The sequence below is a fragment of the Eschrichtius robustus genome, chromosome 7 (genome assembly GCF_028021215.1).
Source record: "Eschrichtius robustus isolate mEscRob2 chromosome 7, mEscRob2.pri, whole genome shotgun sequence".
Classification (NCBI taxonomy): Eukaryota; Metazoa; Chordata; class Mammalia; order Artiodactyla; family Eschrichtiidae; genus Eschrichtius; species Eschrichtius robustus.
Window position 1 is genome coordinate 90,968,915 of NC_090830.1, and position 12,224 is coordinate 90,981,138.

Sequence of the window (12,224 nt, forward strand, 5' to 3'; positions counted from 1 at the left end):
AAAGACATAAAGATAGTGAAGTGAGTTGAAATCTAGTAGGAGGAAGATAAGAGGCCAGCTGTCTGTGTGTCCGAATGTGCTTAGCACAGAGAGATGGACAAAGGATGAGGGGTGAAGGGAAGGCTTCCCCACTGGAGCCGTGACTTCAGGGGCTTGTATGAGCTGGTATGGTTTGGCACGTGAAGACGCAGGGGGCTGCAGCTGCCACAGCCAACAGCCTGGGTGGGGCACCTCCTGCAGGCTGGCACTGCCAGGAGGATTCCACCTCCTAGGCTGGGGGCGCAAACTCAAACACAGGACTGTTGAGTGAGCGATGCCAGTGGGTAGGGGGTGAGTTGTGGGACCCGCTAGAGGGCATAGCCGCTGCCCAGCTCCCACTGCTTCTCGACAGACACAGGATGGCAAAGCAGCGTGACCAGATCTTTCCACCTTTTGAGAGAGGCCACAAGTCTGGACTTTTACGTGGAATCTCCAGGCTTTTAAATGTTAGCAATTTAGAAACGGTTTAAACATTGTGTGGGTCAAGCACCACATGTCTCAGGCTGATGCAGCCTCTTGCTTGCCTGTTTGCAGTCTGTTTTAAGCTGTCTACCTGTTTGGCAACTCCTGTGAGGAGGCCACGTCTGAGAGGCCCAGGACAGATGGGGTGCGGTAAGAACAGGCTGTGAGGGCTAGTCTCCTCGCCCCACCACCAACTCAAGGCCTAGTGGGGAGCTTACCAAAGTGGCCCACGAAACATGCCGACCTCCAGGGCTCACTGCTTGCTTTGGTTACTCTTAGCTTTCCAAGGAGATCCAGTGCTCCGTGGCCAGTCACATCCAGTCCCTGGTGAAGTCGGAGAAGAACCGTCAGGTCATGTGTGAGGCGGGGATGCTCAGGACCCTCATGACCTACTGCCACCAGGCTCTGACCGCCGGCAGCAGCCCCTTGCACTCGGGGCTCAGCAGGATTTTTGAAAAGCTTGCTTCCCAAGCCATTGAACCAGACGTGTTAAGGTACCGTGTGCTGCACGTTAAATGCTGCCAAGCCCCTGGCAGCCATGCGAGTGCACAGTGGGCAGTAAGAGTGCCCCCTTCCCCTTCCCAGCGATGGACACTGCAAGTCCAGGGAGGAGCCTTGGGTCTGCAACAGTGTGCGGCCCGCAGAGCGGACGTAGCCCCTCCCATGGAGCTGGTGTTCTCGGGGAGAGGGATAATAAGCAAAGGGTCCTGCAGACAATACAGAATAGCGCTGGATGGGATGCTCGGTTCAGAGTGGGAGCTCTGAGGAGCTGGGAGGACCAAAGTCGGGAGGTTGGGTATAAAGAGGGGGACTTCAAGGGAGTGGCAGTGGCTGAGACCTGTGGCCTGTGAAGTTCACCAGACCAGGTGAAGATGCCCTGCTGAGAGGGGTGGAGGCTGTAGGGGCCTGACTGCCACGAGGCTGGACCACAGGGAGCTTAGCTGGTGTGATGGGCCGCGACTGGGCTCCCTACAGGGACGGGGACAGAGGCAGCACCACTGTGTCCTGTGGGGCCTTCCCTCTGCAGCCCTTCCATGAAGCCACATGTTTCCTGGAGAGCCACAGCAGGGAGGGAAGATGCACAAGGAGGAGCAGACACAGAAGGCAGAAAAGCAGAGGAAAGAAAGGGGCTCTAGGAGGGAGGTCAAGGGTCTCTTAAGTACTTGTGGCCGGGCCACCCTGCCCTAGACAGTGTAGGTGTAGGGAGGGTGGTGCCCAGGGCCACAGGCCAGCTGGACCCCTGCTGACACACAGGACCAAGTGCAGGGGGACGGAAGGCAGCCCCTCCAGCCAGTAGGCATGGGACCCAGGGGCCAGACCAGCCTCTTTCCACCTCTAGCTGTGGGGCTGTCAGACAAGGCCACCGTGCTTAGTTCAGCTGATTAGTCAATTCCATTAGAAACTTAAAAACAAAGTATGACAAAGTTATTTTCCAATGAAACCCTTCTCCTCTCAAGGTCCCACTGGTTAAGTCAAAAGCACTTAAATTCACCAGCTGTCTGGTCTGAGTGCCAGGTCAGGGATGCCCTGTTTCTGTATGGCCTGAGGAAAGGGTTTCCAGGCAGAGGGAGGAAGGCCTGGAGGGGGAGCCAGCAAGCTCTGGGATCTAGGACAGTGCTCAGATGAAGCTGGAGAAAATTTCTGCCTGCAGAATGTCTTCATTTGGTTCTCTTGTTTGTTATGATATTCAGACAGTTTCTAGGTTTTGGAATTGCTCCACCTCCATCGGCTGCAGTGAAAATCCTCAGTTCATCTCACGTACATGGAGGGGACTCTGGATGCCCAGGTGAGGACAGAGGAAGGAATAGGGGCAGGATAATGGGATTTAAAAGAGAATATGCATTTCTTGTAAGGGATCCTTCACGACATATGGGAAGCAGACAGATTTAAAAATGATTTTGCCTGCTGCTCAATGGAGCAAGTGAGGAAAAAGCAGAAGGCTCAGATCAGTGGTCCCCAGATAAAGACCAGATATGGAAGGAGCGAGACCCCTACCCCCATACAGGATGGTGATGATGAGTGTGTACTTGACCCCTCTGGGTCTGGAGCTCGGAAACCTTCATGTCGCGGCGCATGCAGGAGTGCCCAGCGCTGGCCCTGGGCAGGGGAACAGTGTCAGCTTTCTGCACAGCTCACAGCTCGGGGGAGTTAGGAGGTCAGGAGGACCAAGCATTGGCCTGGTACCTGGAAAGATGCTGGTCTAGGGAACCAGCTTGGAGAAAAGAGAGGCATGGACACGCTGAATATAAGATTGCATAGGACATTGAGGCAAGGAGGCCCAATTGAAAAGCAAGGACGGAGAGTCAGGCTTGAGCCGGCAGCCAGAGGTGGGAGACAGAGCTTTCGAGGAGACAGGCTGTTGTGAAAGAGAGTGTGGAGGCCAGAGAACCAAGACAAAGCTGCAGTGAGTGACGGCCAATGGGGCAAGCCAGTGACAGCAACAGAAAACCTGTATTGGAAAGGGGTGGGGGCCACGATAGAATTAAAGTGAGAAGTTTCTAGGAGGAGCAGGTTGTCACAACAGTTCCGTGTTATCAGAATCAGCAGAGAGCCCAGGTGGGAGGGCCAGCGGAGGGCCCAGGAGGACACCCTCAGGGTTAGGAACGGCATGGTACTCTGCAGAGCCCTCCTTCGGGGCTGTGGCAGAAATATGGGGGTTGTTGTCAGAAGAGGGGCAGAAATGGTTTGAGCAAAGACACAGCTCTTCTCCTGCTTGCTGCCCTAGGGTCACAGGCAGTGGCACCAGTGCCTGCTGAGGGTCCCCTGGACACCAGCCCTTGCTCAGCAGTCACACAGGCCCTCTGGCCCTCAGGGCCATCCCAGGGCTCAACCACCGCCCTTCAGACAGCACTGAGCCTCATCTCCATGACCTCCCCACGCAACCTGCAGCCTCAGAGGGCAGCCCTGGCTCCATCCTTCGTGGAATTTGACATGTCTGTGGAAGGTTATGGGTATGACAGGCTTTCATATACTTGAAATACACTTTATTAATTTCCCAGTGCCTTGGGTGAATTATAATATTGATTACAAAAGTGTAGTTCCCATTCTCTCTCACACTCAGCTGTGGAAAATGTCTGTGTCATGGACACCCTATCTTCTCAGTGGCTTCTTAGAGGCAGTGTCCCCAGCTGTCTTGGGCCAGGACCCTCTCATTCCCCTGGTGTGTCTGCATTCTGGACTGCCCTCCCCTCTAGCCTCCAGAGCAGATTCCTTTCTTAGGGTCATGGTGCCAGCATCAGGTGCTTTCTGTCCTTGGGGCCTCATGGTCTAGGAGGGAGTGAGACCCCTGCAGAAGGACAGAGGGGGAAACCTCACGCCAGAGGTTGGCTTGCGGTTCAATGATCTGAGACACTTTCCTGTTCCAGCTGTTTGTTTATTCCAACCCTGTCTACGGTGATGGGAACCAGCACTGAATACTCGGTCTCTGGAGGGATTGGGACAGGTAGGTGCTTCCCTGGGGGTTTAGCTTGCTGAGGTCCCCTCCCCGACCTGGGAGTAAGTCCTTGGGGAGCCTTGATTTCCGATTTCCACTTGGCATTTCCAGAAAGCGTGAGTCTTCCTCTTGGTCCCGCTTGTCCCATTGGTCATGCCTGCCTTGGGGCAGGGATGTCCTGTTCACTGTGCATCCCATGGCTCTGCACAGAGCGGGGGCTGTGTTAGCACTGATGGGCTCGGTGGGTGAGTTGGTGGCTGAGCCTGGCTTTGATGCATTTTGTCAGTGATTGAGAGAGGCTGAAATGGACACCTCACCCCACCTTACGGCTCTCTCTAGAGAGGAATATGAGTTCTCTGTTGATGGCCATCCAGTCTTTGGCTCATGTGGGGATCGACTGGGCCTTGGCCTGCTTTGTACAGTGCTGCAGTCAGCTGAAAACCAGGCACCCCTTGTTAGGAGAGCCAGGGTCTGGGTTTCTATGGGAGGGTAGGTGCTGAGGAGCCATTACACTTACGGCCCATCGGTGCAGGGTTCCAAGCCTGATTCTGCCCATTCAGTGAGGGCAGTGGGCCCTGCCTGTTCCGCTAACCCTGTTACGAGGCGGGAGGGCGTGGGTTTCCCTAGAGTGGAATACTCCCCAGGCAAGGCTTAGCCAAGCTAGGCCGGGGTCCTCTGCCCCACGTAGCACATGGCCTGGCTTTAGACCAGCTGACACGTGGGCGACATGATGATGGATCTCAGGGGTGTGCCACCTCTCCACTCCCTTGGCAAGGCAGCATGGAATAATAGGTGGGCCAGCATTGGAGAGAGGCTTCGAGGATCTAGGCTCAAGCCCTGGAGGGAATATGACTTATTGCTGCAAGTATGAATAAGGAGACAAGAGCATTCTCCTGCATGGGGTCATTGTAAAATAGGTGTGAGTCAGGTGGGGCACAGTGCTGGCACACAGTAGGGCCACCCCTGAGCTGAGTCAGAGCCACAGTGAGTCTAGACAGGCTTCCACAGCAGGACAAAGCCTAAGGGCATGCTTGTGTTCTGACCCCAGGCGCTGCCAGGTCCTTCCCTCCGCCAGGGGGCCTGACCTTTTCCTGCTGGTTCCTGGTCAGCAGGCACAGCTCAGTCACGGAGGGCCACCCGCTGCGCTTCCTGACCGTGGTACGCCACCTGGCCAGGACCGAGCAGCCCTTCGTCTGCTTCTCCATCAGCCTCTGCCCGGAAGACCTCTCCTTGGTTGTGTCTACAGAAGAGAAAGAGCTTCAGCCCTTGGGTAAGGTTTCACCCACCCCTGGGAGAAGTGGGGCTGAGTCCGCAGCTCTTGGCCCAAGAGCCAGGGGGACCCACCCTCCCTCAGTTGTACAGGTGGCTGGTCCTGGCTCTGCCTCAAGGAGCTCAGCCCGGCTCTCCAAGCTCACCTGCCTGCGATGGCCTGAACTGGCCTGAGATGGCCAAGGCCAGGGTATTACGGCCACGCCTGTTCTTGTGTGCCCCACTTCATAGTGAGACATTGACACTGGAAGGCCCAGGGTTTGGCTTGGCATCCTTTACACACAGCACAGCCGCCTAGGCTCCTACCCTCGCAGGTATTCGCCACCCTGTGTGCATCACTGTGGAGGCAGCAGTCTAGTGAGGGGTAGACCCTGCAGCCTGACTCCTGGGCTTGAACTCTGGCTATGCAACCTTAGGCAAGTTACCTAACCTCTTTGTGCCTCAGGATGGTAACATGGAAATCACGATAGTGCCTGGCACAAAACAACCTTAGGCAAGTTACCTAACCTCTTTGTGCCTGGCACAAAGCAAGAGCTCCAGCAATGACAGCTGCTGTTGTCAGTATTCTATGGTGGGGGGACTCGGCACTGGCTCCATGGGCACAAGGCCCCCTTCTGCCGGGTTGTTGCTGTCTGACACTGCAGGCCCGGTCTGGTGTTTGTGTTCTCTTCCAGATGTCATGGAACCCGAGGATGACCCTGAGCCTTCTGCGGGACGCCAGCTTCGGGTCAGGTGTGGCCAGCTGCTGGCCTGTGGTCAGTGGCACCACCTGGCTGTGGTTGTCACCAAGGAAATGAAAAGGAATTGTACCGTTTCCACCTATCTGGATGGACAGGTCATCGGCTCAGCCAAGGTGAGATGGTTTTCCCCAGCTGTACTTGCCCCATGGCCATGCCTCCCGGCCACACCACCCTAGAGTGGCCTCTGTTCAGTTCTTTGCTTTCTTTCGGCAGCAGCGTTGGTATCTAATGAAACCCCCTTGCTGTCCAGAACACCTGGCTGAGCTCAGGCATAAAAAGAACATCTTTAGATGATGGTCACACAACCAGGGCAGAAACTAAAACATGGAAATAAGAATAGTCATGACAGTTATGATTTTAAGAATAGTCATAAGAGAATGTAAATCTCCAGAGTGAACAAAACAAGGCTTCTCACATTTTAAGGTGTGAATTCCCCAGGGAGGTCTGAGCAGGACCCACGGTTCTACTTTTCTAAGAGGCTCTTTGGTGAATCTAATGCAGCCAGTCTGCATGCTACACTTAGCAGCAAGACACAAGGACTTGCAAAGACACCAACATGTCTTGCCAGATTTAGAGCAGGAATGATGAGGAAAGGATGGTCCCCTGCTTAGAGAAGGTAATAGAATGTGAACATATAGCTGGAGGAAGTGTCTCATCACTGTCATTTAGAGACACCTGAGGTCCTAGGGCATAAGGGAGAGGAAGCTGGGAGATGAAGACCTGGCAGGCATGCTCCAGCGACCACTGTCAGAGGTCCCCGAAGAAGCCAGAGACAGAAGGACCCAGAAGACCACAGAGGGCAGGTGCAGCCAGATTTTCACCCAGGTTCCAGAGACAGCATCTTAACCTAGGCTACGTTCTTGAATCATTTGGGAAGTCTTTTAAAAGTTCTCTTGCATAGGCTATTCCCCAGATTAAATACAGCAGAATGTCTGTGAGTGGGGTAATTTGGTGATGTTTTCAAAGTTTCCCAAGTGATTCTAATATTAAGCCAGAATGGAGAACTTGAGATTAATAGGGTTTTCCCATTTCAATAGTTTGACATTTGGGGCCTGATCATTCTTTGCTGTGGGGTCCTATTCTGTGTATATTAGGACATTTAGCAGCATCTGTGCCCCCACCAAAGATGCTACAGCATCTCCTGCCCAGCTGTGACCACCAAAAATGTCTCTAGACATTTCCAAATGTCTTGGTGGGGGAGGGCAAAATCGCCCAGGTTGAGAATCATTAGGTTAGAACAACCTAAATTCTGTGGAACACTTGAAGATGAATTTGATGCTATCTTCTGGTAAATGTCTTATCAAAAAAAGCAGTGGTAACCAGAAAGATTCACCAGGAGCATGACAAAGGTCCTTCAAAACATAAAGTTAACTTTTTTCTTAAATCATTAACAATTCCTTCCCTCCCTTCCTTCCCTCATTAAATATTTATTGAACACCTACTAGGTGTTAGGAATTGTCCATGCCTACCAGCCAGATACCTCCAGGAGCATGCATATAGTACAAAACAAGAGTTACATTTATTAAGCTTGCTGTAGCAAGAGACTCCTTACCCTATTGGGTAATAAGGACTTAGGAGGAGCTAATAGGATTTGGGCTCATTTTAGGTGATTTTTTGGGAGGGTTCGAAGAAGTGGAGGTCAGTCTGTTCTGACTTGGGTGCTGTCAGAAAGGCAATTTGGTGTCTGTGTATGTTCAGAACTTTTTTCAGGAGGTAGGAGGAATGGGGCAGGGCTTGAGCTGTCAGTGGAGAAGGAGCAGTGGTCACTCACGTTAGCCAGGATAGAAAGTGTGATCACATTAGTGGTTTCCCAGTGTCTTTGTTTTTAATCTGTTTAGGCATAATTACAGAGTGGACTAGTTTTGGTCCTCTTTCACAGAATATGTTGGCATTCTGTCTTGTTTCATAGAATAGGTTGTGTTCTGTGAAATAGATCATGTACCTTGAGGCTAAGAGGCTTGTCCTATTGTTATTTGGAATTTGCTTGCACCTAGCACAGGACTGGCATACAGAAAGCATGCAATAAACACTTGATGAATCGCACTGAATTTATAGCCACAAGGAGTAACATGGACTGGCTGATGGTATTGTTTAGTGAATTGGTACATGGATGAACATCCAACCCTGTGGGACCAGCTAAACCAGATTCAGTCAGCAGGGAGGTTGGAAGTGGTATGATGCTGTGGGAATATGCCAAAATATGCCATGGAGAATGGCCAAGGGCCAAGTCTGACAGAGTTGACTTTCCAAGATGATTTCAGCAAGTCCGGTCAGAATCAGCAAGTGAAATTTAGTCGGGATAAACATAAAGATCTGTGTTGAGACGCGGGTGACAGTTGGGCAAGAACAAAATGGGCTTTGGTTGGGGATAACCTAGTGAAAGAGCTGTTCTCAAATGTTAAGAGCCTTTGCTTTTATTTCCAAGGGAAGTCAAGTTCAACTGTGAAAGGTGGGGAGTGTGTTAACAGCTTGAATTGAGCAAAATGATTTGGGAGCAATCTGAGACATCTTATGTCTATAAATCAATCTGAATAGTGCAGTGAGTATACACTGTAGGAATCTGAGAAGAAGGGGTCAAGGTGGATTGGAGGGGTGGGGCACCTTTGTCAGGTGGGAGAAAAAGTCTCTGCCTACAAGGATGGGAAAGGGGAGAGAGAGCACAGTAGACCTCACTCTAGGTAGGCTTGACAGCTTGGAAAAACTTGGCTTGTTTTTATTTGAAAATCTTATTTAATTGGTAGGGATAAAAAGAATATTTCTGACATTATATAACCTCTCATTTAAAAAATATGTATTTATATACATATTCATGTATAATTTTGTAGTCATTATAAAAATAATATAAACACATTTTGAAATAACTGAAAAATAAAGAAGATTACCTACATTCCTTCTACCTTACCATCATTTATAGTTTCTTTCAGTTTTTATTCCTTTAATAAAACAGTTGTGACTTTATTGTATAAAACATTTTATATACTACTTAGTTAACACTATCATTTTAAAATGTTTTATCTACATGGGCTTTGAAACTATTATTTTTGAATTTCTGATAATCTGTTAACTATTTTATCGAAATTTTTGAGAAAATTGTAGGCTAACATTTAGTGGTAAGAAAGAGAGAAATCTTGTGTACCTTTCATCCAGTTTACTCCAATGGTAATTAATATCTTGCAAAACTATAGAATATCACAGCCAAGATATTGACATTGATACAGTCTGCTAATTTATTCAGATTTCCCCAGTTTTACTTGTACTCGTGTGTGTGTATTTAGTTCCATATAATTTATCACATTTGTATGTTCTTTATCACATTTGTATGTTCTTGCATCCACTGCTCCCACCAAGATACAGAACATTTCCATCACCACAAGGGTCCCTTTTGTTGTATTTTTATAACTACCACCACCACCCACCCACACCCCCTCCCAATCCCTGTCCCTAAACTTGGCAACCAGTAAGCTAAAATGTTGTCATTTAAAAGATGTTGTTACATCTATGGAATCATACAGTATGTGATATTTAGGATTAGATTTTTATTCAGCATAATTCTCTGGAAATTTGTCTTAGTTGTTGTATATGTCAGTAGTCCATCCCTTTTTTATTGCTGAATAGTATTCCATACTACTCAGATATGGATACATAACCATTCACCCATTGAAGGACATCTGAGGTGTTCCCAGTTTTGGGATGTTACAAATAAAGCTGCTATGTACATTTATGTACAGGTTTTTGTGTGAGCTTAAGTCTTCATTTCTCTGGGTTAAATGCCTAAGAGTCTAATTGCTGGGTCCTATGGTAAGTGCATGTTTAGTTTTATAAGAAACTGCCAAAATATTTTTCCATAGTGACTGTGCCATTTTACATTCCCACCAGCAATGGATGAGTGGTCCCGTTTCTCTGCATTTGGTGATGTCACTCTTTTTAATTAGCCATTCTGATAGGTGTGTAGTGATGATATCTCTTGTTTTTATTTTGCATTTCCTTAATGGCTAATGAGATTGAACATCCTCTCATGTGCTTATTTGCAACTTGTATATCCTCTTTAGTGATGTCTTATGCACGTGTTTCACTCATTTTCTAATTGGATTGTTTGTTTTTTACTGTTGAATTTTAAGAGTTTATCTAAATATTTTAGATACCCGTCCTTTGTTAGATATGTAATTTGTAAATAATTTCTCCTAATCTGTAGCTTGCTTTTCATCCTCTTTCATATGGGATTTTGCAGAGCAAAAAAGTATTTAATTTTCTTGTGAGCAGTTACAGTTTCTGCATGTTCTTTGTTAGTGTATAGAATGCAATCGATCTTTGTGTGTTGATCATGTATCCTGTGACCTTGCTGAACTCAGGTATTAGTTCTAGGAAGTATCTTTTTTTTTGGTAGATTCTTTGGAATTTTCTACATGGACATGCCATCTGCAAATAGAGACAGTTTTATTTCTTCCTTTCCAGTCTGTAATTATTTTTAGTATGTAAAACTTAATTAAGGTACCAGTATTGGATATTTAAGTTCTCTGTGAAATGACTGGGAAAAAAGAGATGAACCTTTTAGTGGCGCTTTATATTTCTTATCAAATTTGTTTCCAAAGGCACAGTGTCAGTTTTTTTACTCCCACCAGCATTTTATAAACTGTTTTGTGCACTGTTTCTCAGCTTTGAGAGTTATCTTTGTAATGTTTTTAGGTAAAATAAGTTTTCACTTTGAAAGAAGAAGAAGGTACATCATTTTATATTTTATGTGTTTGCTTGATTAATTCTGAGGTTAAACACCTCCCATCTACATCCCCCTCCACCTTTTTATGTTAACAGATGTTGTACATTCAGGCTTTACCAGGACCATTCCTTTCAATGGATCCATCTTCATTTGTGGATATTTATGGATATATTGCTACCCCTCGAGTTTGGAAACAAAAGTCATTATTAATATGGCGTCTGGGCCCTGCGTACCTCTTCGAAGAAGCCATCTCAATGGAAACTCTGGAAGTTATTAACAAACTTGGCCCAAGATACTGTGGTAACTTCCAAGCTGTGCATGCCCAAGGTATGGGGTGTTTTGATTTATAATGATCTTGCTGATACTAGTTTTTAAATGGACATTCAGTTATTTATAGCTTATTTATAAAGAATAAACTCAGCACAGGCCAGTCATTAGGGAAAACCTCTGTAATTGGATCATTACATATTTACAATCCAATAGAAAATGTCAGAAAAGGAAATGACAATCTCCTTTAGATTTCAGTTCCAACACACATAATGGAGGAAAGTGGGTGGGTAATACCATCAGCAAAGAAAGGGGGAGGTGAATGAGATAAATAAGTTACATTCCTTTTAATGAAGAAGCTTTTTAACTAAAGTATACTGTTGTCTTCAATTATTAAACAGGCAGACAAACCATCCACATTTTCATTATTGATTGTTGGCTGTTCAAGCAGGGAGCATAGCTCTCTGTGCTCCGTCAAGTCAAGGGGGTCAGCTTGCATCTGGGAAGAATGATAAATGAATCTATGTATGGAAGCCTTCGTGCGTGGTGAAGGGCGATTGAGTGCTGTGGAGTGTTTCTGTCTCCAGCCTCCATGTCTTCTTTGATCTTCATTTCCTCTGGCAAAGGGCACTGGCCAGAACAATGTGAGGAGGTCAGGTCCAGAGCCAAAGTTTCATCAACTCTCTATTCACACCATGCTTCTCAAGTACCACGTGTGGCTCTCCTTGACTCAGCGACCTGGGCACTCATGCCAAAGGATGTGTTTACCATGTACCTGCAGCTCATTGAAAACCTTAGGGCTTTCGGCCCAGCATTTTGGGAGCGAGGTTACATTCTCGATAGGTGTCTCAAGCTTTAGTAATTTCATACCTGGAATGCCTCTATTTTTATAGTAGGGTTAATATTGTGAGATTTCTCTACAGTTTTCTATGTGTCAGAAATCACAGGTAGGGGCAAAACGTGTAATATATAACACACGATGTAACAACATATAGCAGCTACAAACATTCCTCAGTGATTACTTCGCCATGTAGCAGTAGATGCTTATTCTTCTGAGGATTAACTTCCTACTCAGTAAAGTGAGAATAGACATAACTGGAGATGTGTTATTTTAGGAGAGGACCCTTGTATGGAAGTGATGCCCCTGGTTGCAGAGGAAAGGGTTTCCTTTGGCCTTCATATAGCCAGCTCCTCCATCACCAGCGTTGCAGACATCAGAAACGCGTACAATGAGGTGGACAGCCGCCTGATTGCCAAAGAGGTATGCCTTCTAACTTCACTTGCTGCTCCGTTTTGGAAT

At 47.5% G+C, this 12,224-nt stretch overlaps 1 protein-coding gene across 1 annotated transcript in view; it reads left to right on the forward strand.

Moving 5' to 3' along the window:
* The window catches only part of WDFY4 (WDFY family member 4), a 250,705-nt gene that overhangs the window by 58,471 nt on the left and 180,010 nt on the right, over positions 1-12,224 (forward strand). Inside the window, exons 13-20 of the mRNA XM_068548935.1 lie at positions 781-995; positions 2,193-2,287; positions 3,227-3,452; positions 3,867-3,943; positions 4,983-5,204; positions 5,878-6,056; positions 10,753-10,984; positions 12,040-12,185. Coding sequence (XP_068405036.1) covers positions 781-995; positions 2,193-2,287; positions 3,227-3,452; positions 3,867-3,943; positions 4,983-5,204; positions 5,878-6,056; positions 10,753-10,984; positions 12,040-12,185 — 1,392 coding nt within the window. The remainder of the gene's footprint in view (positions 1-780; positions 996-2,192; positions 2,288-3,226; positions 3,453-3,866; positions 3,944-4,982; positions 5,205-5,877; positions 6,057-10,752; positions 10,985-12,039; positions 12,186-12,224) is intronic.